Here is a 25,728-nt window from a genome sequence, read left to right as displayed (position 1 = left end):
GCCACCTTAGGGTTCGTGTGCCAGCACCAGCAGCTTTGTGTGTGGATTATGTGACCTTTAGTCATAAGCCTGGGCATCAGACCAAGCTTGGCTCTGGCTGCTTGACCTCTAGCCACAAAATACTTGGGGCTGCTGGCAGCCGGTAGGGAAGGGAGCTTAGACGTCATCTTTCACTCCCATCACTGGCCTCTTCCCAACTGCAGCCTCATGGGTGGCTGTGAGGACATAATATTTTTGAAGGGTTTGAGTTTTGACCTCACCAGGAGGTCCACAAATATTTGCTATTATCATTGTTATTCTCTGCCTCTGCTTCCCACTGGACCCCCTTTAAGTCTCCAAGACCATCCCCCCATTCTACAAGACCCTTTGGTCTCTGGACATCATGTGAAACCTTAAGCGTTTTGGCAAAAATGCCTGGTATGGGAGAGGTGAGCTCTGCTCTCTCCTCAGTGACAGAAATTCTGCTCTGGAAGCTTCAGATCTGTTCTGTAGTTGCTTCACAATGAGCTATCAGGGCAATGAATTTTATAGGCATTAATATTCATTAATATTTTACTGCTCACTCTGCCAAACAGTGTATATAATTTCTGGAATAGTTAGTCCCAGTGATTTCTGCGGGCTGCCTGGACCAGGCCTGGTCCCTTGTCCCGGTGGAGGGACCTGTCTCCATTTGGGGTCTGAAGGGGCTCTCTCCACTGCAAGACAGGAAAGGTGGTGTGTGTCCCATTGTCCCAGGCCTCCCCTGTGGCAGCACCATCTGACTTGGAGAGATATAACGAAGCCAAAAGGCCATAGGCACAGTTGGTGCAGGATGGGGCAAAAGACAGGCAAGGAAAGGCAGCAGACCAGTGCAGATGTCGGGGGACTGAGGTTGCCCATTCCCATCCCTGTTTTAGTCCTTGTCCTTAGGAGAGTGCAGTGAATAAGGTGGTTATAGTTTACCAACCCCAGACATTCCTCCCCCAAATGGACTCATTCCACCCCTCCTCTTTCCCTTGTGAGGAATATGGGGTGTGAGCCAGGCAACCTGGGTTTGAACTGGAGCCCCCACTCCCCCTCCAATTACTAGCCAGGTAGTCTCCTTGCCTCAGTTTCTCATCTGTGGAATGTGGATTGCTAATGAGTTAACAGAGCAGAAGCTGGGACAGGGAAGAGTGCAGTCACTCTTAGCTGTGGACATGGTATCTGACCCATATACCTTCGCAGTTTGGTGTGGAGCAGGCGCAGGGCAGAGGCTGGAGAAAGGACAGTTGAGGTGACGATGGCACAGGCGGCCAGGTCTCCTGAGCACGGCAGGCTCACTTTATTCCACCAGAAGCACCTGTTTTACTCCGGGAAGGGCAGAAGAGCCAGAGCAGCATCCCGAGCAGGCTCAGCACAGTGCCCACCAGCAGCAGCAGGTAGAGGGAATAGTTGCTCTTCCCCTTCTGTGCCTCTTCTGCCTCCCGCCATTGTCTAGCTTCCTCTCTCTGCAGAACCTCCAGTGGATCCATATGGGACCTGGGGTTGAAGCGAGCCGTCAGCTCATGGTCCACGAAGCACTTGTAAATGGCTGGCCGGAAGACCTGCAGTCGCCTGCCCCCAGTGGCGGGGTCCAGGATGGTGCTCAGGTCCTGGCCAGAGAGCTGGCCCTGCCAGGTCAAGGGCTTGCTGTCGGCTTCCCAGATGATGGGCCTGCAGAGGATGACAAGGTCAGCGGCAGCCCCCAGGGAGGAAAGGACAAATGTCCGAGGGAGGGAGAGACAGCACCCCCTCTGAGGAGCACTTCGCAGCAGGGAGCAAGGGAGCAAGGTGGGGGCAGGACGGCTGAGAGGTTTGGAGCCCTCCCCTTACTGAGTGGAGGACTTGGCCACAGGCCCCAGCTGTCTGAGCTTACATTTCCCCACTTGAACCCTGGGGGGTGCAGTAACTGTACCTGCCTGAGTTCATTCAGAGGCATTAGCGAGAGTGCTGATTTGTGCCCCCAGTACCTACTTGGTTTGTCTCCTCCACTCTGCCCTCCCCTCTGCCCCCGCCATTCTGACCTCCTTGATGCTTCCCTGACAGGCTGAACAGGGTCCTGCCTTGGGGCTTTGCCCCTGGTGCCCCTCTGCCTGGAAGGCTTGCCCTCAGCGCTCTTGGCTCCCTCACCTCATTCAGTCTTGGCTGACACGTACCTTCTCAGAGATACCATCCCTAACCTCCTTATTTGAAATTTCACCTCATCCACTCCCATCCCCCCCTCACCGCCTTATCACCACCTAAAATACTGAATGTTTTATTCATGTGATCAGTTATTGCTCCATGAGGGCAGGACTCTTCAGTTTTGTTTTGTGCTGCATCCCAGGTACCTAGAGCAGTGCTTGGCTTATAAATACACTCAGTGGTAACTGCATAGCATTGTAAGTGAATAATGTGGAAAGCAAATAAGTGATGAGGCATATAACGCACCCATTGTGGGGAATGGAGGGACACTTAGAAGACAACACTGGCTGGGCCAATAATCATGCAGGCAGTAACACCTGTCAGTGTGGAGCGGTTTGTCAGGTACTGTTGTGTCTTCCCAGTCATTTGTCCCCTTTGACAACACAATGACCCCATGTGGCCAGGGCCAGCAAGACCTCTGTACTGAGTTGGAGAGGGAGGTTTTAATCAGACCTCAGAAAGTGACCTTATTTGGAAATGGGGTCATTGCAGATGTAATCAGTTAAGACGGGGTCAGACTGCAGTATCGTGGGTCCTAAATCCAATATGACTCATGTCTTTAAAAAAAAAAGGGGTGTGTGTGTGTGTGGACTGGCCTTAGCTCAGTGGTCCCTTCTAGTCAAGCCTCTGAAAGAAGGAAGGGAAAGAGGGAGAGAGGGAGGGAAAGAGGGAGGGAGAAAAAAAGAAAAAGAAAGAGAAAGAAAGAAAGAAAGGAAAGAAGGAAAGGAAGGAAGAAAGGGAGAAGAGCCACAGAGACACGGGCACCCCAGGCTAACGCCAAGTGATGTCAGAGGCAGAGATAAACCAGGAAAGGCCCAGGATGCCAGCCACCACCAGGAGAGAGGAAGAAGCAAGGTTTCTACCAGCATCTCAGAGAGCACAAGGCTCTGCTGACCCCTTGATTCTGGATGTCTAGCCTTCAGAATTATGAGAGAATAAATTGCTATTGGTTGAAGCCACCCAGTTTGTGATACTTTGTAATGGCAGACCTAGCAAACTAATACAACCCCTATTCTACAAACAGGGAAACTGAGGCCTAAAGAGACACCAGAGGCCAAAGTCACATAGCTGGAAAATGGCAGAGCTGGGATCAGAACCTGGCCCAGCAGAGCCCAGAGCTTGAGACAAAAACCTCATACAAAGTGCCACTCCACTGAGCTCCCTAAAGACATGGACAATTCTTGAAGCCTCAGTGACCTCTCTTGCCTCTTCCCTCAAGTTCCCAATGACCAGCACTTGGGAACACTTTGCCTGGCCAAAAACAGGGAATAGATGTCCCAGTTCTAGATGCATAGTGCACTTTCCTGCACTTAAGCACTGTGGTATTTTTTAGGGAGTAAGTGTTGCTTTTATACTTAAAGGGAGAGGAAGGAGGAAGAGAGACAAAATGGCAGGAGCATGAGAACAAAGAGAGAAATACAAGTCACAACAGGAATAAACAAGGAAAGGAAAACCAGATGGATGTGGTGAGGCCTGATTCCCCAGAGCCCGTAGCTGCAGAGGCCCCACGAGGCTGCGATGGCTCGCCCCTTGCCAGGGAGGGGCTGCCACTGGGGTGCATGGGGGAGGAGGGCATAGGGGACCTCTTGGTGTGTGTGTGTGAGACTAAGGGTCTGCACTGCCACTTCCCACCACAAGTCTCCCTTCCAGTGGCAGTTCCCCACCTATCAGTGAACTTCCTTGGGGTCCACAGGTCCTGGGCCAGAGTGGAGGAATAGGAGAGGGTGCCGTTTGTGAAGACCCGCTCCAGTGAAACCAGGAGTGGTTGTAGTTTTTATTACGGGGGTAGGGACAGGTGGTTGGGGAAGAGAAGGAAAACGGGGAGATTTTCCAGGGGCTCCAGGCAGGAAGACAAGTACATGAGTGAGCTGCGGGAGGCAGGCCCTGAAGGGCATGCCTAGGGTACTGACCTCTCCTCTGGAGCCTGCTGACCTCCCAGATGAGTCAGAGGCCTCAGAGCCCCACAGCTTCCCAGTCTCCCCCCAGTACAGCCCCTCCACTGGCCTGGGCTTCTCCCATCCTGACCCTGACCACTCTGGGCTGCTTTGCTGCTGGGCCAGTGGCTTCCTGAGGGCGGGCAGAAAGTCTGAAGACTACCATGGCCACAGCACTGGGCCAGGCACAGTCAGTTGAGCCCTCCCTGAGTGTTAGATGCTCTTCTGGTTGTGTAAAGCAATAGTGTGTGGGCACCAGGGGATTCTTACCAAAGGAACATCTGGAGAATCCAGTGCAGAGCCTGAGTGGCTGGTCCATGTATGGACCCCCCCTTCTCTGCATGGATTAATCTTGAAGGCTCCCAGACTGATAGAGCCTGGCTAGGGGCCAAGGGCAGGGCTGGTGCGCACGTCCATTACCTATAGATGGATCCTAAGAAGCAGGTGAGCCATGCAGATCCCGACTCCTCATTGAGCTCAAAGTTGTCAAAATCAATGTTCTCCACATGTGATGTTTCACACTGGACATGGCAGGCTTCTATCTGCATCTCAGGTCGCATGCGGCTGGACGAGAGCCTAGCATTTCCCAGGTAGAGCAGGCAGGGAACGGAGTTCCCCAGAGGCTCCTGGATGTAGCAGTACCCCAGGCGTTTGCGCTCCCCGGGCTCCCCACAGCGGTTACAGTCCTGCCAGGGCTCCCAGTGGGTGAAGATGATCTCCTTGCTGCCCAGAGTAAGGGTTTCATTCTGCAAGGGCTTCTGGCCCAGAGCTCTGTGTGTAATGTGCAGGGTTCTAATGTCCTGGAAGTCAATCTCATACTGCACCACTTGGATGTCTTTCTTGTTCCGGCAGGTGTATAAGCCAGACTGGGACGGCAATGGGTTTTTAATGAGAATGCTGCTTTCAGACATTGCTTCTATGTTTGAAACACTGAGGGGGCGGATGGGCCAGCTGGTCCCAGCTTGTAGGAAGTGGTAGTACCACTGTGCTCCAGACGAGTTGCAGTACAGAGAGACATCATTGTTGGAAAGTAGGGCTCGTTGGCACCACTCGTTGGGACAGCTGATGGGAATGTAGAAACCCAGCAGCGGGACAGCAAAGCTGAGCAGCAGCCACAGGGTGGTCATCATGGTGGACTGAGACTGTGGCAGTGGGCCGGGCACCACCCTGGACATTGTGAGGTCACTCATGAAGCTCAGGCTTCAACCCTGGGCAGCAGAATGAACTGGAGTACACCCCAAGGGTGTGTAAGGTCACAATCCCTATTTGTTTGGTGACAAATGAACAACCCTATTTAATTTCTTGCTTGGGTAGGAGGAAGCTTAATTTGTCTATTCAGGATTTTCACTACCACCCCTGTGCATTGGCATTAAAGTATCACATGTAAACATTCACCATGTTTTCCCTGAACACCTACTATGTTCTGGGCTTACTTCTTAGTACTGGTGATGGAGAGGTGAATAAATCCTCTGGTTACCAGTCTGACCTCCTACCTCTCCAGCCCTCTAGCCATGTTGGCCTCCCTGCTGTCCCTGAACACAAAGCCAAGGTATCATGGCCCAGGGCCTTTGCACATGCTAGTCTCTGGCTCTTACCACAGGTATCTGCATCACTCAATTCATTTTAGCTCTTATTTTTTGCCTCTTAATATCTTTTTATTTTTCAATTACAGTTGACATACAATATTATATTTGTTTCAGGTGTACACCCCAGTGATTTGCGATAACTTATCAAGTGATCATCCCGATAAATCTTGTACCTTTGGACATCATACACAGTTAGTAAAATACTAGAAGCCTGGTGCATAAATTCGTGCACCAGTGGGGACCCTTGGCCTGGCCTGTGGGATTCGGCTAAAACCAGCTCTCCAACATTCCCCAAAGAGTCACTGATTGCCAAGACCGGTTTGGCTTAATGGATAGAGCGTCGGCTTGGGGACTAAAGGGACCCGGGTTCGATTCCGGTCAAGGGCATGTACCTTGGTTGCGGGCATATCCCCGGTAGGGGGTGTGCAAGAGGCAGCTGATCGATGACTCTCTCTCATCGATGTTTCTAACTCTCTATCTCTCTCCCTTCCTCTCTGTACAAAATCAATAAAATATATTAAAAAAAAAAAAAAAAAAAAGAGTCACTGATTGCGAGAGGGCACAGGCCAGGCGGAGGGACCCTACTGGTGCACGGTTGAGACCAGGGAGAGATGCGGGAGTTTGGCTAGCTGGAGAGGGAATGCGAGAGGGCTCCTGGGCATGTCTGGCCAGTCTCACTCAGTCCCAATCAGCCAGACCCCAGCAGCAAGCTAACCTACTGGTTGGAGCTTTGGCCCCCTGGTGATTAGTGCACATGATAGCGAGCAGTTGAGCAACCTTAGCTTATCATTAGCATATTATGCTTTGATTGGTTGAACGGCCGACTGAACAACCAGACACTTAGGATATTAGGCTTTTATTATATAGGATTATTGACTATATTGCCACACTTTACATCTTCATGACTATTTTGTAACAACCATTTGTACTTCTTAATCCCTTCATCTTTTTCACCCATCTGCCAATTCCTCTCCCATCCAACAACCCTCAAAATGTTTTCTGTATCTGAGTCTGTTTCTATTCTGCTTGTTAGTTTGTTTTATTTTTTTAAATAGTCAGTTGTTGAGAGGTAAATATTTATTGCCATTTTATTGTTCATATTTTTCTCTCTCCTTCCCTCTCCTCCTCCTCTTCCTTCTCCTCCTTCTTCTTCTCTTCTTCCTCCTCCTCCTCCTTCTTCATTTTCTCATCTCTTTCTACATTTTCTCCTCCACCTTCTCTTCTTCCTCCTCTTCCTCCTGCTCCTCCTCCTCCTTTTTCTTCTTGAAGATCTTTCAACATCTTATATAATAAAAGGCTGATATGCAAATAGACCAAACTGGAACAACTGAACAACTGGGCACTATGATATGTGCTGACCACCATGGGGTGCATGTGGAACATGGCAGGTGTTGGCCATGGCGGGATGGTTGAGCAGGTGAGTGAAGGCGCCAGACCAAGGTGGAGCACCAGTCACTGTCATCAGGGCGAGCCTCTGATGGTTACTGAAAATTCTTTGCTCCCACATGCCATGGTCCTGCCTGGAACTCGCACCTGCTGCCAATGCCAGAGCCACCACTTGCACCCACTGCCAGCATCCAGCCTGGCCCTGATCACTTGGCATCATTAGCACGTGAAAGTGGTGGCTGCTGACCCCAATTTCCCCTCAGGAATTCTCCACCTCCACCTGCTTCTGAGGGGTGACCAGAGCCAGCAGCTGTCTCTTGCACTTGCTTCTGGTGATGGCCTCACTCACACCTGCTGCCGGTACCAGAGCTGCCGCTTGCACCCACTGCTGGTGCTGGCCCTACTCACACCTGCAGCTGGCACCAGAGCTGCTGCTCACACCCACTGCCAGTGCCTGGTGCTGGTCCCGATCACTTGGCACTGTCAGTGGGTGCAAGTAGCAGCTGCTAACCTCGATTGCCACTGAAGGCTTCTCCACTTCCCCCTGCTCCTGAGGGGCTATCAGGACAGCAGCCACCACTCACACCTGCTGCTGTCACTGTCCCAACTGCTCTGCACCATCAGTGGATGCAAGCGGGGCCAGCGCCTTCAGCATGTGGCAGTGGCAGTGGCAAGAGCAGGACTCCTGGAAGACAGGGGATGAGAGGCTGTGGCAGGAGGGGCTCTGCAGGGGCATGGAGGATGGGCTGAGATCTGCCCTGTGCCCACTGTAACCTAGTGGCCTACAGGTCCTTTCAAGGTGTACAAATTCGTGCACTGGGCCCCTAGTTTCATATAATACTGGTTTGGTGATAATGAACTCCTTTAGCTTTTTCTTACTTGGGAAGTTCTTTATCCTTTCCTTCAATTCTAAATGATAGCTTTTTTGGGTAGCAAAATTTTGATTGTAGATGCTTGCTTTTCATCACTGTGAATATTTCTTGCCAATCCCTTCTGGGTTATAATGTTTCTGTTAAGAAAGCAGCTGACAGTCTTATGGGAGCTCCTCTGTAGATAACTAACTGCTTTTTCTCTTGATGTTTTTAAGTTCTCTCTCTGTCTTTAATCTTTGGCATTTTAATTATGATGTCTCTTGGTGTAGGGCTCTTTGAGTCATCTTGTTTAGGACTCTCTGAGCTTCATGGACTTGCATGTTTATTTTCTTTTCCAGGATATGGAAGTTTACTATCACTGTTTTTCCAAATACATTTTCAATTTCTTACTCTCTCTCTTCTTCTGGCACCTCCATGATGCAAATATTGGTGTGCTTGAAGTTGTCCCAGTGGCTCCTTACACTATATCTTCATTTTTTTGGAGTCCTTTTTCATCTTACTGTTCTGTTAAGGTATGAAGTGGAACATGGCAGGTGTTGGCCATGGCGGGATGGTTGAGCAGGTGAGTGAGGGCGCCATTGCCTACTGCTGCCCCCAGCTACCTCTGTGTTTTTTATTTCCTTATATTCCAAATTTCTGATTTTATTCTTGGCTTCAATCTACTCCACTGTTGAGCCCCTGTAAATTATTCTTCATTTCAGTGACTGTAACCTTCATTTCTGATTACATCTTTTTTTTAATGGATTTTATATCCTTTTTTGTGCTGTTGACGTTTTCACTTAGTTCCTTGAGCATCCTTATAACAACTGTTTGAACTCTGTATTGTTATGCCCAGATTTCGTGATCACCAAAGACCACCAGGGGGCCAAGTCCAATGCATTAGCAGAAAGCCTGTATTCTATGCTAGCATAGGTTCAGTCCCACTTACACCAGCAGCGGTGTGGCAGAAGAGAGCGAGCTACAACAGATCAATGGGTTTTATAAGGGTGGTGATGTCATTGCTTTGGCTGACCCTGATTGGTTGGGTGAGGGCTAAGGTCCAGTTACAAAATGGAGGATCAGGAGTTAGCCCAGCCCTGCCCTTTCATTCCCCCCTTGTCTTATGTGCATGAGTCAAATTATTGACTCAGCAACTTCCTTTTAAGAGCATTCGCTGTTCTCTTCCTGCTCTCCTATCCCTTAGCACATCTACTCAGCCCCGAACTTTCTCAACAGCCATGGGCATGCTCAGGATAACAGTGTAGCATCCTTTTGGGTTGGGGTGAGTCCTTGGACAGTGAACTTCTTTACCCATACTGAGTTCCCGGCTAGAAGGGGTATACAGGGCCTGCAGTGGGCACTGGCAATGCATCTCTGGGTATACTGCAGAGCCTGTAAGGACTTGAGCAAGGGAATGGTTATGAATTCAAGTTTTCTGCTTCTCCCTGACCCTGGGAAGGATGGAGGGAGGTCTACCATACATGATCTCAAAAGGGGGAAACCCATCCCGGTAGGGGTACACCTGGTCCATAAGAGGGCAAAAGTCAGGAGGTTGGTCCAATTTTCACCAGTTTGTAGTTAAACTCCTTTTCAGAGTCCTGTTCATGCCTGCCCTAAGGCTTGAGCTATACTTTGAGATACCTTGCTACAAAGGCGGGGCTGTTATCTGATCCTATGACTACTGGCAGCCTGAATCTAGGTATAATCTTCTGGAGGCAGTTTCTGTCCTAATCTGAGGTATCTACAAAAACTAGCAAGTACTAGTAATGCTGGTGGCTTAATCTCTGAAATCCACCTCCCAATACTCTCCTAGGGAATTTCCTTAGGGCCAGAATTCCCAGGGGGGGACCCCTTTACCTTGCTTATTATTTACCTGTGCACAGACAGTACTTTTAATGACTATGCTGTTAATTACCTTATCTAAGCTTAGTAGTATCTGCCTCACAGAAGTTCAGAAGTCTTTGTGGGTAACCTGGTGTGACTGGGCAACTAACGTCTGATCTAGAGCCTCTGGGACCAACAGTCTGCTATCTGGAGGGTCCACCAACCATCTGGTCCTTTTATGGCTTGCTTCTGTTCAGCCAATTCCTCTTTTCCGGCTGCAGTTGGTAACCCTCTTTCCCTGTGGATGGCACAGTGTCCCCATCAAAGGACCTGGATTAAGGTAAAAAGTTCAGGAATTGTGCCCAAATGGTGTGGTCCAGGGTGACTACCGCTGCCTCTGCATATCAGATCCCAGCCTGAACATAACTGCTCCCATCCGAGAACAGTACCGCGTCTGTTACCTCTATGCAGTCATGAATGGGTTCCTCTGGATCATCATCTGGAAGCAGGCTGGCAGGGTTGATGGCCAGTGTCTGGGTTGTTGTCAGGGCTAGCTCCTAGCCCAGAGTCTGCTTATCTGCCTCCTTCACCAGCAATGCTGTGGTGACCACTGCCCGGAGGCACGCTGGCCACCCTGCTGCCACAGGGTCTAGTCTCTTAGGCAACAGGTCTCTCCCAGGGACCTAGAGTCTGAGTGAGAACCCCTTTGGCAATGCCCCTTACCTCACTCACGTAGAGGTGGAAGGGTTTCACGACATCTGGCAAGGCTATAGCAGGTGCTGAGATGAGATGAGAGCCTTTTTTTGCTCCCCAAAGGCCCCTTGTTCCATTTTGGTCCAGTTCAGCAGCTGCGTTCCCTCAGTACACGTTCCTTCAGAGGTCCACAGTCCTTCTTTGATGTCCAAGGAAAACAGGCAGTTTGTCTGGTGGCTCCCTGGATGATGTCTTCTTAGAGGTTATGGGTGCCATCAGCTCTGTCAAGACTGAATAGGCTGCCCCAGTGTCCATCAGGAAACTAACAGGTTTGCCTCTCACTTGTAAGGTTACCCTTGGGGCTTAATGGAAAGGAGCCCCGGTCCTGTCAGTCCTCTTCCTCTTGCTTCTCAAGCTAACCTGCCAGGACATTCTCTCTTTCTGTACCCCAGCTTCCTACAATAGGCATACTAATTCTTTCCTATTAGTTGCTGGCCTTTTCTCTCTTTCTCTGTTCTCCTTTCTCATCACATGTACAACCTTTACAAAAACCTTTATAATTTCAAATTAACTTTCAAATCTCTTATTATTTTAAAATACTTAGAAAAAGGCAGAGGGAGGAGGGAGCAGGTCCAGTACCCTGTACCCAGGCCTTCAGCCGCTTGAAACTTAAAATGCCACATTCCTCCTACAGATAAAGATCTCAGATTCTGATAAGCCTGAAAAGGGGGAATGGGGGAATTTCTAACTGCGCCTTTAAGCCCCCTAACAGAACATGGTGAAAAGTGTCTAAGGATTCCGGGGGTTTTTGGTTCTTATTGGGGTGAAGGGGGTCACAAAGGAATTTCTCTCCACGCCATTGCCTACTGCCGCCCCCAGCTACTCTAAACAATCCCGGGAGAGGATGGAGGCTGGGTGGGTGGAGACAGGGAGCAGAGCTCGGGTCCCAGGTGGCGAAGGAGATGCTCCCACCGAGGCATTTTCATCTGGCAGTCCACTCTCCATTCCCACTTGGAAAGGCACTTGCCTCCTGATGGTAGGGGAACCAGTGACCCCCTACATTGCAATCAGACTCCCTGACCTTTCTGAAAATCCCCTCTGCTTGAGGTTGTTTCCATTAATATTACTGATTTTAAAACTATAACTTAAGAGTTTACACACACACTCAAGGGCCAAGTGGCCCACAAAATATTTTCCTTTTCTTCTAAAGATTTTACAATGTACTGTAATCATTAATCACATCAAACTTAAATGGCCAATTGAGACAAACAGTAGTTAACTTTAGAATTTAGTCCCTGCTTTTAACCTTTGAACCACAACTGTTACGACTTCATACTTTCAAATTAATTAGGCGGGCTAATTACCCTCTGACAGAGAGCAAGCACTCCTGGGAAAAAGGAATCCCATTGGCCACTTGGGGCGGTTTGCTATGTGTCAGAGCACTTAGCCTTAAACAAATTAAAGGTTTCTTTCTGTTTTTATTTTTTTTTATTTTTTATTTATTTATTTTTTTATTGATTTTTTACAGACAGGAAGGGAAAGAGATAGAGAGCTAGAAACGATGAGAGAGAAACATCGACCAGCTGCCTCCTGCATACCCCCCACCGGGGATGTGCCCACAACCAACGTACATGCCCTTGACCGGAATCGAATCTGGGACCCCTCAGTCTGCAGACCGACGCTCTACCGCTGAGCCAAACTGGTTTTGGCTTCTTTCTGTTTTTAAATCAGACCAAACGAGTAATATATCTTGAATTCTTAATTATTTAAGAGAAAACAAATTTTATTTTCTCAAAAACAAGTTGCTATACTCTAGGCATTTAGTTACCACAATTATATAACTTCTCCCAATTCAATTTGAATCTTAAAACTTTCAGAGCTTGCAAGTCAAATATTTAGCAGTTCTTTAAAATCTAATAATTAACTTTAAACCATATTTTTTTCTGCCCAGGGAAACTGAGAAGCAAACTTGTAGGTATTCACATGTAAACTTGTCCATGGGCTAGCAAAATATATAGTCATTCAAACGCAAATGAACACATTCTTTAAAGATAGCTGCTGGCTGGAATTGGATTACCTGTTCTGGAGTTGAGGGGGGGGGGGGTGCATGTCCACCCCTTCCTCCATTCAATTTAATATAGCAAATTTACAAACAAGAGCAAACTGAAACCCTTACTTATACAAACATACAAACAGAGAACACAGAAACAGACAGAGGGCCCCTAAGTACAGTCTTTCAACTCTGTGGAAGCAAAACTGAAAGCTAGACGACGGCCTCACACTGACAGGTGGCCCTCTGGTGGCCATCCAACATTGAAAGCTGGCCACTCACTAGAACAACTAGTCTGCCATTGGCCCTTCTGGACCTCCACAACACAGAAAATCACAACAACCAACAAGAAGAGGGCGCCCAACATCAACATTTCAACTCCTTAGAAGAAAAACCAGATGTGGGCCTCACGCCGATTGGTGGAAGCAACCAACTTGTCCTGGGAGAGGATTCCACGTCTCCCCTGCCTGTGAGGGGATTCCATGTCCCTTCTGGGAGGTCAGAACGTCTTCCGAATCCTCCGGCTCATGCTCTTCCAGCAGTGCGTCCACCTAGACCTCTTCAGGCACTACCAACATGAAGGGATTCCATGTTCCTCCAGAGGGCTCACACAAGGAGGGGATTCCATGTCCCTCCAAAGCCAGCTCACACAAGGAGGGGATTCCACGTCCCTCCAGAGCCAGCTCATACAAGCACACAGACACACACACCTACTGTGGCCAGTCAGACTCTCCGGATCAGGGTTCCTCAGGATCTTGGGGTCCAGGATGAGCCCCCAAATGTTATGCCCAGATTTCGTGATTATCAAAGTCCACCAGGGAGCCAAGTTTGATGCAATAGCAGAAAGCCTGTATTCCATGCTAGCATGGGCTCTGTCCCACTTACACCAACAGCGGCATGGCGGAAGAGAGCGAGCTTCAACAGATCAATGGGTTTTATAAGGGTGGTGATGTCACTGCTTTGGCTGACCCCAATTGATTGGGCGAGGGCTAGGGTCCAGTTACAAAATGGAAGATCAGGAGTTAGCCCCACCCTGTCCTTTCAGTATCTGTTAGTTAGCTTACCTCCATTTCCTTTAGTTATTTTTCTGGAGATATCACTTGGTCCTTCATTTGGGACCTGTTTCTTTGTCTTCACAGTTTGGATGCTTCCCTAAATTTGTTTCTATGTATTAGGTAGAACTGCTACATTTTCCAGGCTTGGTAGAGTGGCCTTGTGTTATAGGTGTTCTGTAAGGCCCAATGGCACAGGCTTCTCAGTCACCCGAGCTGGGTACTCCAAGTGTGTCCCTGAGTGAGTTGTCCTGCTGTAGTTGAACCTTGATGGCTGTTGGCATCACTGGGAGGGATTGACCCTTAGGTTAATTGGCTGTGAGGACCAGCTGCGACTACAATGCAGAAGCTGCTGTGCAGGAACTGACCCTACAGAGGAGAACTTGCTTCAGTGGGGCTTTAGTGCTCACCGAGTCCACCCCTTAAGTATATCATTTGTGGAGGTGGCAGGATTGTAATCTGGCATGAACTGAAGCTATCCACTGGTGCACTGAGCCTGGGGCCTCTCAGGAGATACAAAGTCAGCCTAGGGCCTCCCACCACAAACTACAGAGTGATCTGCAGATGGCTGCTACTTGTGCTGGGCTAGGAGGTGCCCATGAGAGGCCTACCAAGACTGGCTGCTGCTAGTGCTGGGCCTGGGGCCACTTAGCAAGATGTAAAAGGCATGATGAGGCCATTTACTTGCCAGAAACTGATCATTGTATCACTAATAGAAAGATGTAAAAGGCTTGTCAACCTTGAAGCTCTGAAAGGTCAGAGCCAACCACTTCCTATCTAATTGAGACAATGATAACTGAGGCAACTTCCACATCAAATAATCATGTAAATCCTTACTGATATGATAATCTGATTTTTATCTGCCTAAGGGCTATGGGTATATCCCAAACCTGCTTAAGGGTAATGGGTGTATCCCATAGTCTCAATAAAATGGAGAGCAAGGCCAGAGCCTAGCGGTAGTCATCCCACTAGAGGTGGGCTCCTGCCTGGCCCCCCATATCACCAAATTAAATTTCTTCTAGTCTCTTTCATTTGTGTGTGGCCCTTCTCCATAACTCAAACCCTAAACCGGAACCCTGAACCATGCAGTATGTGAAAAGTGTTCCCATTGATGCTGCTTATTTGAAATTTGTGAACCTTTGAGAGATTTTAGGAAAGTCTGGAGGAGGAGCCAAGGCAAGCAGTTTGTGTGGAAAAACCACTGGAAATGGCTTGGGTGGGCCTGTAAGTTGGGTTGGGTGGGGTCTCAGGCAATTAAGGTGGGGTGAACAGTGTGAGGTAGGTTCATGGACACTGAGATATGGCACCTGTCAGCTCTGTGTGTGAGTCTGTGTGTGTGTGTGTGGGTGGATTTGGGTGTCTCAGAAAAGGCACAATAGCCTCTGCCAGCATTTTTGTCTTTTCCCCCACCCTGTACATGGAATAATGCACTCAAATTTAGAACATGTGTTCTTTTCATATTCACATGAAATATTTGTCAGAATTGACTATATTTTAGGTCATAATTGTTAAAGGAATTGAAATGCATTTTTAATATTTGGAATTAACCTGGGCACATAAAACAAAAAGATAAAAACATTACCATTTATTTGAAAATTATATAATGAAATGTCTAAATAACCAATGAGTCAAAAGTGGATTAATAATTGAAAATAGAAAGTATTTTTAACTGGAGATGAAAATATAACTTATCAAAACTTGTGAGATGCAGATAAGTTGTGCTTAGGGGAAATTTATGGTCAGATTACAAATTTTGGAGGAAAAAATAATAAAAACTAGAGATCTAACCAATTTCAAATACCAGAAATCAATTAGATAAAAAAGTTAATAAAAGGATTAAAAAGTCAGTTCTTTAAAAAGATGAATGATATTGATAAACCTTAACTAGGTTGATCAAGAAAAAAGAGAAAGAACCTATATAACGAATATCAATATTGAAAAATGAGACATTACTACAGATCTTAGAAGAATATTACAAAAAAAAATTTGGGCAAAACTTATGAAAATTTAGATGAAATAGATAAATGCATTAAATAAATCAACAGTTTCACACAAAAAAAAAGTATTTGAAGGATTCTATATTTACTATTAAAGAAATTTAGGAGAAACCAAGATGGCAGCCTAGGTAAGCACCTAAGTTGCTGCCTCACACAACAATTTCTAAACAACTAAAAGACAGAATGGACATCATCCAAAACCACAGGAATGCTGGCTGAGTGGGAAAATCTACTACTAGAAAGAAGGAGAGAGGCTCAAGGATCAGGGGAGCCACAAAACGCTGAGGTAGGGAGACATGCGTGCAGAGAGGAAGGGCGGCCAAGTGCCTGGCTGGCAGGAGTGGAAAGGAAGCTCTGACCGCACTGAAGCCCAGTTCTGACTGCACTGAACCCCAACCCCAGCTGAAACCCCGTGGACCCAGGCTCATACAGGTGGAGTCTGGACTGTAGAGAAAGGCACCTGGAGACTCAGAGACTGGGAGACTCGGGGGAGCCAGGAGCCATGGCGGGCAGGGGCTAGAGGTGCCCATATGCGAGTGAGTGCATGTAGAGAGATCTGATTGCAGAAGTTGCTGTGGCCTCTCCACAGCAAAAGGAGTCAGAAGCTCCCAACTGCACTGGGATTAAAAATATTATACAGAGACCCAACCCAATTCCAGGTGAGCTCTTGCAGGGGGAATCTGGACTGTCAGGTGGAAACTCAGGGACGCTGCGGAAGGTAGAGGTCTGAGGTGCATGCACAAGGGTAGGACTGAATAGAAGCCAAGACTGTTGGCTCAGCCCTGAGGCTCTGCCCCATCCAAGCTGAGCACAGAGGCTTTTGCAATTTTGCAAGTATGATCCTATAAGACTGTCTCCAATACAGAAGGTGTCCTAGCGTAGACACAGCTGATACTCATGTCCAATTGACCTGGAGGTCAGTTCCTCCCAGTGATACCAACAACAATCAAGACTTAAGTACAACAAGGCTGTACACGCAATCCACAAAGGGGAGCACCAAGAGTGTCTACCTCAGGTAACTGGGGAGGCTGACCCACCAGGCCATAAAGGACACCAAACACACAAAGCCACCCTACCAGCTCAGGGAAGCAGTGAAAATGCTGAGACAAGGAAACAGATCTCAAACAAAAGAAATGGAGGAGAACAAAAGACTGGATATTGAGTTCAAAATCACTGTTATAAGAATTTTCAAGAATTTCCTAGAAAAGGCCGATAAATTTAACGAGACCCTCGAGGATATAAAAAAGGACCAACTAGAAATTAAACATACACTGACTGAAATAAAAAGTATTATACAGAGACCCAACAGCAGACTAGAGGAATGCAAGAATCAAGTCAAAGATTTGGAATACAAAGAGGCAAAGGACACTCCTCTGGAGAAACAAGAAGAGAAGAGAATCCAGAAAGTTGAAGATAGTGTAAGGAGCCTCTGGAACAACAACAAGCAATATCAGAATTATGAGGGGGCCAGAAGAAAAGAGAATGCAAGATGCTGAAAAGATATTGAAGAAATAATGTCAGGAAACTTCCCCCACCTGGTGAAAGAAAAAATATATTTTAAAATATATTTTTATTTATTTTTTATAGAGCAAAAGGAAGAGGAATAGAAAGCTAGAAACATTGATGAGAGAGAAACATCGACCAGCTGCCTCCTGCACACTCCCTAATGGGGATGTGCCCGCAACCAATGTACATGCCCTTGACTGGAATCGAACCTGGGACCTTTCAGTCCGCAGGCCAATGCTCTATCCACTGAGCCAAACCGGTTTCGGGTGTGAAAGAAATAGACTTACAAGTACAGGAAGCTCACAGAACCCCAAACAAAAGGAATTCAAAGAGCACCACACCAAGACACATCATATTGAGATAATTAAAAGGCCAAAGCAAAAAACAACGAGAAAATCTTACAAGCAGCAAGAGATAAACAGTTAGTTACCTATAAGGGAGCACCTATACGAGTATCAGCTGATTTCTCAACAGAAACTACGCAGGCCAGATGTGGGGAGTGGCAAGAAATATTCAAAGTGATGAATAGCAAGAACCTACAACCAAGATTACTCTACCCAGCAAAGTTATCATTCAGAATTGAAGGTCAGATAAAGAACTTCACAGATAAGAAAAAGCTAAAGGAGTTCATCACCACCAAACCAGTATTATATGAAATGCTGAAAGATAATCTTTATAAAGAGGAAAAAGAAGAAAAAAGATAAAAGTCATGATCAACAAACATATATCCATTAACAAGTGAATCTAAAAATCAAATGAATAAAAAATCTGATGAACAGAATAATCTGGTGAATATAATAGAATCAGGGGCAAAGAAAGGGAGTAGATTGATAATTATCAGGAGTGTGGGGGGGATGCAGGAAGAGACTGGATTAAAATTATACACCTATGGATGAGGACAATGGGGGGGAGGTAAGGCAGAGGGTGGGGTGGGAACCGGGTGAAAGGAAGCTATGGGGGTGGGGGGAGAAGAAACAATTTTAATAATCTGAGCAATAATGATGTATTAAATTTAAAAAAAACACACAAGAAATTGAATCTGAAAGTTAAAAACTTTGCACCCATAGAGATTCAAGAGGCTAGCATTATTCTAATTCCAAAACCAAATAAAGACATTAGAAAGAAAGAAAATTATAGTCCAATATCCCTGATGAATATAGATACTAAAATCCTCAACAAAATATTAGCAAACTAGATTAAGCAATCCCTTAAAAAACTTACACCATGGGCCCTGACCAGTTTGGCTCAGTGGATAGAGCGTCAGCCTGCAGACTGAAAGGTCCCACATTTGATTCCGGTCAAGGGCATGTACCTTGGTATCCCTGGTAGGAGGTATGCAAGAGCCGCTGATTGGTATTTCTAACTCTCTTTCCCTCTCCCTTCCTCTCTGTAAAAAAAAAAAAAAAAAAAAAAAAAAATCAATAAAATATATTTTTTAAAAATTACACCATGATCACTGGGCCAGTGTGGTTCAGTGGTTGGGTGTTCACCTAGGAACTAGGAGGCCATGGTTTGATTCCCTGTCATGGCACATGCTTAGCTTGTGGGCTCGATTTCCAGTGTGGGGTGTGCAAGATCAATGATTCTCATGCATCATTGATGTTTCTATCTCTCCTTTTCTGAAATCAATAAAAATATATATTTTAAAATTACACCGTAATCAAGTGAGATTTATTCTGGGGTACAAGGTTGGTACAACATCTGCAAATAAATTAATGTGACATACCACATAAACAAAATGAAGGATAAAATAATATCAATAAGTGCAGAAAAAGCATTTGACAAATTACAGCAATCATTTATGATAAAGACTCTCAGCAAAATTGGGACTAGAAGGAACATATCTTAATGTAATAAAGTCCATATATGACAAATGCAAAGCTATCATACTCAATCGGGAAAAACTAAAAGCATTACCCTCAAGATCAGGAAAGACAGAGATACCCACCTTCACCACCATTATTCAACATTTGTGCACTGGGGGAAGAGTCCCCTTAGCCCAGCCTGCACCCTCTCACAGACCAGGACCCCTTGGGGGATGTCTGACTTTTAGCTTAGGCCTGGGGGGAGTGGGCCTAAACCGCATTCAGACCTCCCCCAAGAGGTCCTTAGGGCTGCTGCCGCAGACATGGCTGCTGTGCAGCTTCTGGCTGAGGGGCACCCCCCCTGTGAGAGTGCACTGACCACCAGGGGGCAGCTCCTGCATTGGGTGTCTGCCCCCTGGTGGTCAGTACGTGTTATAGTAACCAGTCTTTCTGCCATTTGGTTTGTTTGCATATTAGCCTTTTATTATAGATATATTGGGTCTAGTAATAATTAATGTCGTTTTTAACATTCGTTTAAAATCTTGCTTGGCCTTGACTTGTATTGACATAACCTTCAAACACGTGGTATCTATAGAACGTGTGAAGTGCAATTAACAAGTTTTGCTTGAAAAAGTTTGTGTTTGGTTTGGTTTTTGTTGCAAAACTAGGGCTAAGAAGATGGCGGATGAAGAGCATATTCGGCACTGCATGCTTTACGAGTTCCAATTAGGAAGAAAAGCAAGTGAGGCTGCAAAAAACATCTGTAGTGCTCTTGGTCAAGATGCAGTTAGCGCCAGAAAATGCCAGCGTTGGTTTGAGAAATTTCGCGAGGGAAATTTTTCGTTAGATGACAAGAGTGGTCGAGGCCGTGTGTCCAATTTTGATCAAGAAGCTCTTCAAGCTCTTTTGGTGCAAAATCCTCAAATTACCCAACAAGAGCTTGCGACAACTTTAAATTGCTCACAAAAAAACAATTTCCAATCAATTGCGTGCACTTGTCAAAGTCCAAAAGTTTGGAAAATGGTTCCTCATGAGTTGACCAACAACAACCGTAATCAAAGAGTCACAATTTGCAGTTCGCTCCTCTCTCGTCAAAACCGTTTGCCGTTTTTAGAGCAAATTGTTACCGGAGATGAAGAATGGGTGCTGTATGTTAATTTGAAAAGGCAGCCTCAATGGTTGGACAAAAATGAGGCTCCGCAGCCCACGCCAAAACCTGACTTGCATGCGAAAAAAGTGATGTTGTGTGTTTGGTGGAATTTTAAAGGAATTCTTCATTATGAGCTTTTACCATCTACCCAAACCATTACAAGTGCAGTGTATAGTGCCCAATTGGAAAGGTTAGCCCAAGCTTTAAGAGAAAAAGAACCCGTGCTGATTAATTGGAAGGGCGTAATTCTTCACCACGATAACGCACGACCGCATACTGCAAGAATCACTGCTGAAAAACTGCGCCAGTTGGAATGGGAAGTTCTCCCTCAACCTGCATATTCTCCTGATATTGCCCCTTCCGATTACCATTTGTTTCGTTCTTTGCAAAACTTTCTTCTTGGAAAAAAATTTAATAATGAAGAATGCCTCAAAAATGCATTGACAGAATTTTTTGCATCAAAATCACAAGAATTTTACAACAGAGGGATTAAAATGCTTCCTGAGCGTTGGCACAAGTAGTAGAAAACAACAGCAACTATATTGTTGATTAAATTTTGTTGTATTGTTTAAATAAATTCGATTTAAAAAAGTATTAGAAAACGACATTAATTATTACTAGACCTATAGTAATAGTATTAGTAATAGTAATACCTAATAGTATTACAGAAGTCCTAGTCACAGCAATCAGAAAACAAAAAATAAAGGGCATCCAAATTGGGGGGGAAAGTAGTAAAACTGTTATTATTTGCAGATGACATAATATTATATAGAGAGAGCCCAAAAGATTCCATCAGAAAAGTATTGCAACCGATAATTGAATTCAGTAATGTAGAAGTATCCAGAAATCAGTTGCATTTTTATACCCCAACAATGCACTACCAGAAAAGGAAACAAACAAAATCCCCCACACAATCTCATTCCAATTGCTTTGAAAAGGTATAAATTTATCCAAAAGACCTGTACTAATAAAATAAGACACTGAAGAAAGAAACTGAAGAAGATACAAATAAATGGAAGCATGTACCATGTTCATGAATAGGAAGAATCAACATAATTAAAATGTCCATATTACCTAAAGCAATCTATAGATTCCACACAATTCCTATCAAGATACCAATGGCATATTTCACAGAACTAGAACAAATATTCCAAAAATTTATATAGAACCACAAAAGACCCCGAGTAGCAATAGCGATCTTGGAAAGAAGAATAAAGTTGGAGTAATCACATTACCTAATATCAAACTATACTACAAAGCCACAATAATAAAAAAAACAGCATAAAAATAGACATTTAGACCAATGGAACAGAATAGAGAGCCCAGAATTAAAGCCACCCCTTTATAGTCAATTAATATTTGACAAAGAAGGCAAAAACATACAATGGGCTAAAGACAGTCTATTCAATAAGTGGTGTTAGGAATATTGGACAGATACATGCAAAAAATGAAGAAAAATAAAACTATACCACCTTCTTACATCATACACAAGAATAAACTCAAAATGGATTAAAGACTTAAATGTAAGACTTGAAATGATACAAATCCTAGAAGAAAACATAGACAATAAAATCTTGGACATTTCTCATGACATTTTTTTCTGATATATCTCCTTTAGCAAGGGAAACAACAATAACTAAATAGGACTACATCAAACTAAAAAGCTTTTGCACAGCAAAGGAAACCATTAACAAAATGAAAAGACAACCCCTGAGTGAGAGAACATATTTGCTAATAATACATCTGATAAGAGGTTCATTTCCGAAATGTATAAAGAACTTATATAACTCACACCAAGAAAACAAACAATCCAATTTAAAAATGGGCAAAGAATCTGAATTGACACTTTTCCAAAGAAGACATACAGATGGTCAACAGACATATGAAAAGGTGTTTAATGCTATTAATCTTCAGTAAAATGCAAATTCAGATCACCAGGAGATATCTCTGCATGCCTATCAGAATGGCTATCACCAATAAATCAACAAACAAGTGTTGGTGAGGATATGAAGAAAACCCTTGTGTACTGCTGGTGGGAATGCCAATTGTTACAGCCACTGTGGAAGTAGTATGGCATTACCTCAAAATATTAAAAATGGAACTTCCTTAAGACCCAGTGATTCCACATCTGGGAATTTATCTGATAAAAATTGAAACACTAATTTGAAAGAATATATGCAACCCTCTGTTCATTGAAGCATTATTTACAACTAGAGGCCTGGTGCATGAAATTCATGCACTTGGGTGTCCTTCAGCCTGGCCTGTATCCTCTCACAGTCCAGGAGCCCTCGTGGGGTGTCAGACTGACAGCTTAGAGAAGCCTTGCTTCGGGCTGAGTGGTACTCACCATGTGGGAGCGCACTGACCACCAGGGGGAAGCGTCTACTCCATGGTGGTCAGTACATGTCATAGCAACTGATCATTCCACCGTTTGGTCAATTTGCATATTAGCCTTTTATTATATAGGATAGCCAAGCTATGGAAGCAGGCCAAGTGTCCATCAGTAGATGAGTGGGGGGAAAAGCTGTGGTACGTTTACATAGTGGAATACTACTCAGCCATAACAAAGAAAAAAAATCTTACCTTTTGCGACAGTATAGATGGACCTGGTTAGCATTATGGTAAATTAAGATAAGCCAGTTAAAGAAAGACAAGTACCATATGATTTCACTCATATATGGAATCTAATGAAGAAAATGAACTAACAGCAAATAATGATAGTCTCATTGAGAGCAGGCTGACAGCTATTGGGGGGAGATCTGGAGAGGATAGAGGGATTGAGCAAAAAAAGAGAAAAAACTCATGGACACAGTGTGGTAATTGCCAGGAGGGGAAGGGATTGGAAGGAGATGGAGGAGTGTATGAGGGGAAATGGTGATGGATAGAGACCTGACTTGGGGTGGTGAACAGGCAATATAGAGTAGGGATGATGTGTTGTAGAACTATGCACCTGAAACCTGTATAATTTTGTCAACCAGTGTCACTGAAATAAATTCAATAAAAAGGGGAAAAAACTGTACAAAAACCCTCTAAGCTCAGAAACTTTTCCCAGTGAATTATTATAAACATTTAAAATATATATATATATTTTATTGAGTTTTTATAGAGAGGAAGAGAGAGAGATAGAGAGTTAGAAACATCGATGAGAGAAAAACATTGATCAGCTGCCTCTTGCACACCCCCTACTTGCATGTGCCCACAACCAAGGTACATGCCCTTAACTGGAATCGAACCTGGGACCTTACAGTCTGTAGGCCGATGCACTATACTCTGAGCCAAACCAGTTTCGGCTATAAACATTTCTTAATAGTTAATTAAGATATCAATTGTTAATTAAGACATCAATTTTTCAAAACCATTCCAGAAATAGAAAAAAAATGGAACCGTTCTAAACTTCAATGAGGCCTGCATCAACTTGATACTGAAACCTTAAAAGGATATTACAACAAAGGAAGACCTCAGAACAACCTCTTTCATGAACATGGACACAATCTCCTAAACAAAATATTAGTCGCTGAAGCTGGTTTGGCTCAGTGGATAGAGCATCGGCCTGCGGACTGAAGGGTCCCGGGTTCGATTCCGGTCAAGGGCATGTACGTTGGTTGTGGGCACAATCCGGTAGGGGGTGTGCAGGAGGCAGCTGGTCGATGTTTCTCTCTCATCAATGTTTCTAGCTCTCTCTCCCCCTTCCTCTCTGTAAAAGATCAATAAAATATATTTAAAAAAAAACAAACAAAAAAAACCAAAAACAAAATATTAGTCAACTGCCTCCAATGATACATCAAAAGGATACACATCATAACCAAACTGGGTTAATACAGGAAGTTAGGTTGGGATTACATATAAACATCAACTAATGTAATTCACCACATTAACATAATAAAGAAGAAAAATTATATTATTTCTACTGATACTGCTGCAGAAAAAGTATTTAATAAAATTCAACACTCATTCATGGCTCAAAAGTCTTGGCAAACTAGTGATAATATGATCTTTTCTTAATTTTATAAAGTTTTCTATTAAAAACCTAGTGCAGAATTATTCTTAATAATGAGATATTAAGAATAACATAAGCAGGTCTGCATCAACGTCCCCATTCAGCATTTTACTAGAAGTATGTGAATTTAGCAAAATAATTTGATAGAAGGTTATATACAAATATCAAATATATTTTTGTATACAAACAACAAACAATTAAAGGATGAAATTTAAAAGACACAATTTGTGATAGCATAAGAGATCAAATACCTAGGAATAAATACAATAAAACATGTGTAAGACCTCTTCATTAATAACTGCACATCATTAGAAGTCAAAGAAAGCCTAAGTAATGGAAGCTGATTTCAAAAATTGTGTTCAAAGGCCAAGAGTAACCAAGACAATATTGAAGAACAAAGTTGGAAAATCTTTACTACAAGATATCATGACCTATTATGAAGACATAATAATTAAATTATGGTGGCATTGGTGCAAGGATGGATAGACCAATCATATAAATTAGAGCCCCATAGGAGACAGAAATCACAGTAGTGTTTATGTTGTCATAAGCACGGGCCAGAGTGTCTTGGTTTCTTTGTTTTATATGTGGTCTCCCCTGAATATTAGGAGCCTATGAAAAGGCAGGGACTAGGGACAACATCAACCACCTAGTGCCTGAATGAACATCTAACCAAGCCAGTGAAAAAATCCCTCCTGCAAAGACTGACCATGAAGGCTTATGCCCTGATCCAGTCATCTATAGATGGAAGCCACGGGGCAGGTGAGCCACATGTTGCTGGTCAACTTGCCCAACTGATAAATGTCAAAAATGAAGTATGGCTGGTTGGTTTCCTTGAAGTGGCCACAGGGTACAAGGCAGGCTTCCACCTGCAACTCAGGCCACATGCAGTTGTATTGCATCATTTCTGCCCTTGGATATAGTTAACTGGGCATGGTTTTTTTTCTAGGGTCTCCTCAACATAGTAGCACTCAAGACATTTGTGCTCACCTGGTTCCCCACAGAAGGCACAGTCCTGCTAGGGCTCCCAGTGGGTGAAGATGAGTACAATGCCACCCAGCCTTAGGTCTCATTCTTCAGGGGCTCTTTGCCTAGACCTTTGTGTGTAATATGTGGTGGTGACATCCTGGAAGTCAAGCTCATACTCCACCACGAGGGCACTGTCATTGTCCTGGCAGAGTTAGAGGCCTGTATGGGAGGGCTGAGGGTTGGAAGCTACCTCCAGGCAGTTTCTTTACATTAGGTATAGGTACTGAGGAGACCGGTAAGGGAAGTACCAGAGGGCCTTGGGATGGTCACATTGCAAGACAGAATCATTGCCTGAGAGAGTAGAGCCTACTGGCAGAGACTCTTGTAGGAGCAGCTGACTAATAGCTGGGTCCACAAAGTGGGGAGAGAAAGGCTAAGCAGCAACAGGGTGGTCACCATGGTAGCCCAAGACTCAGAATCACCCTCGGGATTGTGAAGTCACCCATAGAACTCAGTCATCAGCCCTGGGAAGTAGAATGAAACTTGATCCACCACACTTCCAGGAGTACAATTCAGTTCATGTTATTAAATAACTTGGTGTAGGTTATAGGGTAAGGTGACCAGATGTCCCTCTTTTGGTGGGACAATCCCGATTTTTAACAATTTGTCCTGTGTCCTGCGGCGTTTTAAAAAAAGGACTTCTTTAAAAGCCGCGGGATGCGGGACAAATTGTTAAAAATTGGG

At 44.8% G+C, this 25,728-nt stretch overlaps 1 protein-coding gene and 1 pseudogene across 1 annotated transcript; both read right to left on the bottom strand.

Annotated features, from left to right (window-relative positions):
- Positions 1–585: 585 nt before the first annotated feature.
- LOC118720995 (protein FAM187B-like) lies at positions 586–5,608 on the bottom strand. Its single transcript, XM_036441571.2, has 2 exons — positions 4,539–5,608; positions 586–1,674 (listed from the first exon to the last, which is right to left on the bottom strand). The coding sequence occupies exons 1-2, from the start codon at positions 5,306–5,308 to the stop codon at positions 1,299–1,301; spliced, it is 1,146 nt and encodes a 381-aa protein (XP_036297464.1). The 5' UTR covers positions 5,309–5,608; the 3' UTR covers positions 586–1,298.
- Positions 5,609–24,749: 19,141 nt separating this feature from the next.
- LOC118720997 lies at positions 24,750–25,591 on the bottom strand (annotated as a pseudogene).
- Positions 25,592–25,728: the final 137 nt, after the last annotated feature.

Source organism: Pipistrellus kuhlii, unplaced genomic scaffold, assembly GCF_014108245.1.
Source record: "Pipistrellus kuhlii isolate mPipKuh1 unplaced genomic scaffold, mPipKuh1.p scaffold_m20_p_17, whole genome shotgun sequence".
NCBI lineage: Eukaryota > Metazoa > Chordata > Mammalia > Chiroptera > Vespertilionidae > Pipistrellus > Pipistrellus kuhlii.
Note: the sequence above shows the minus strand (reverse complement) of the source record. Positions and strands in the feature narration are given on the sequence as shown.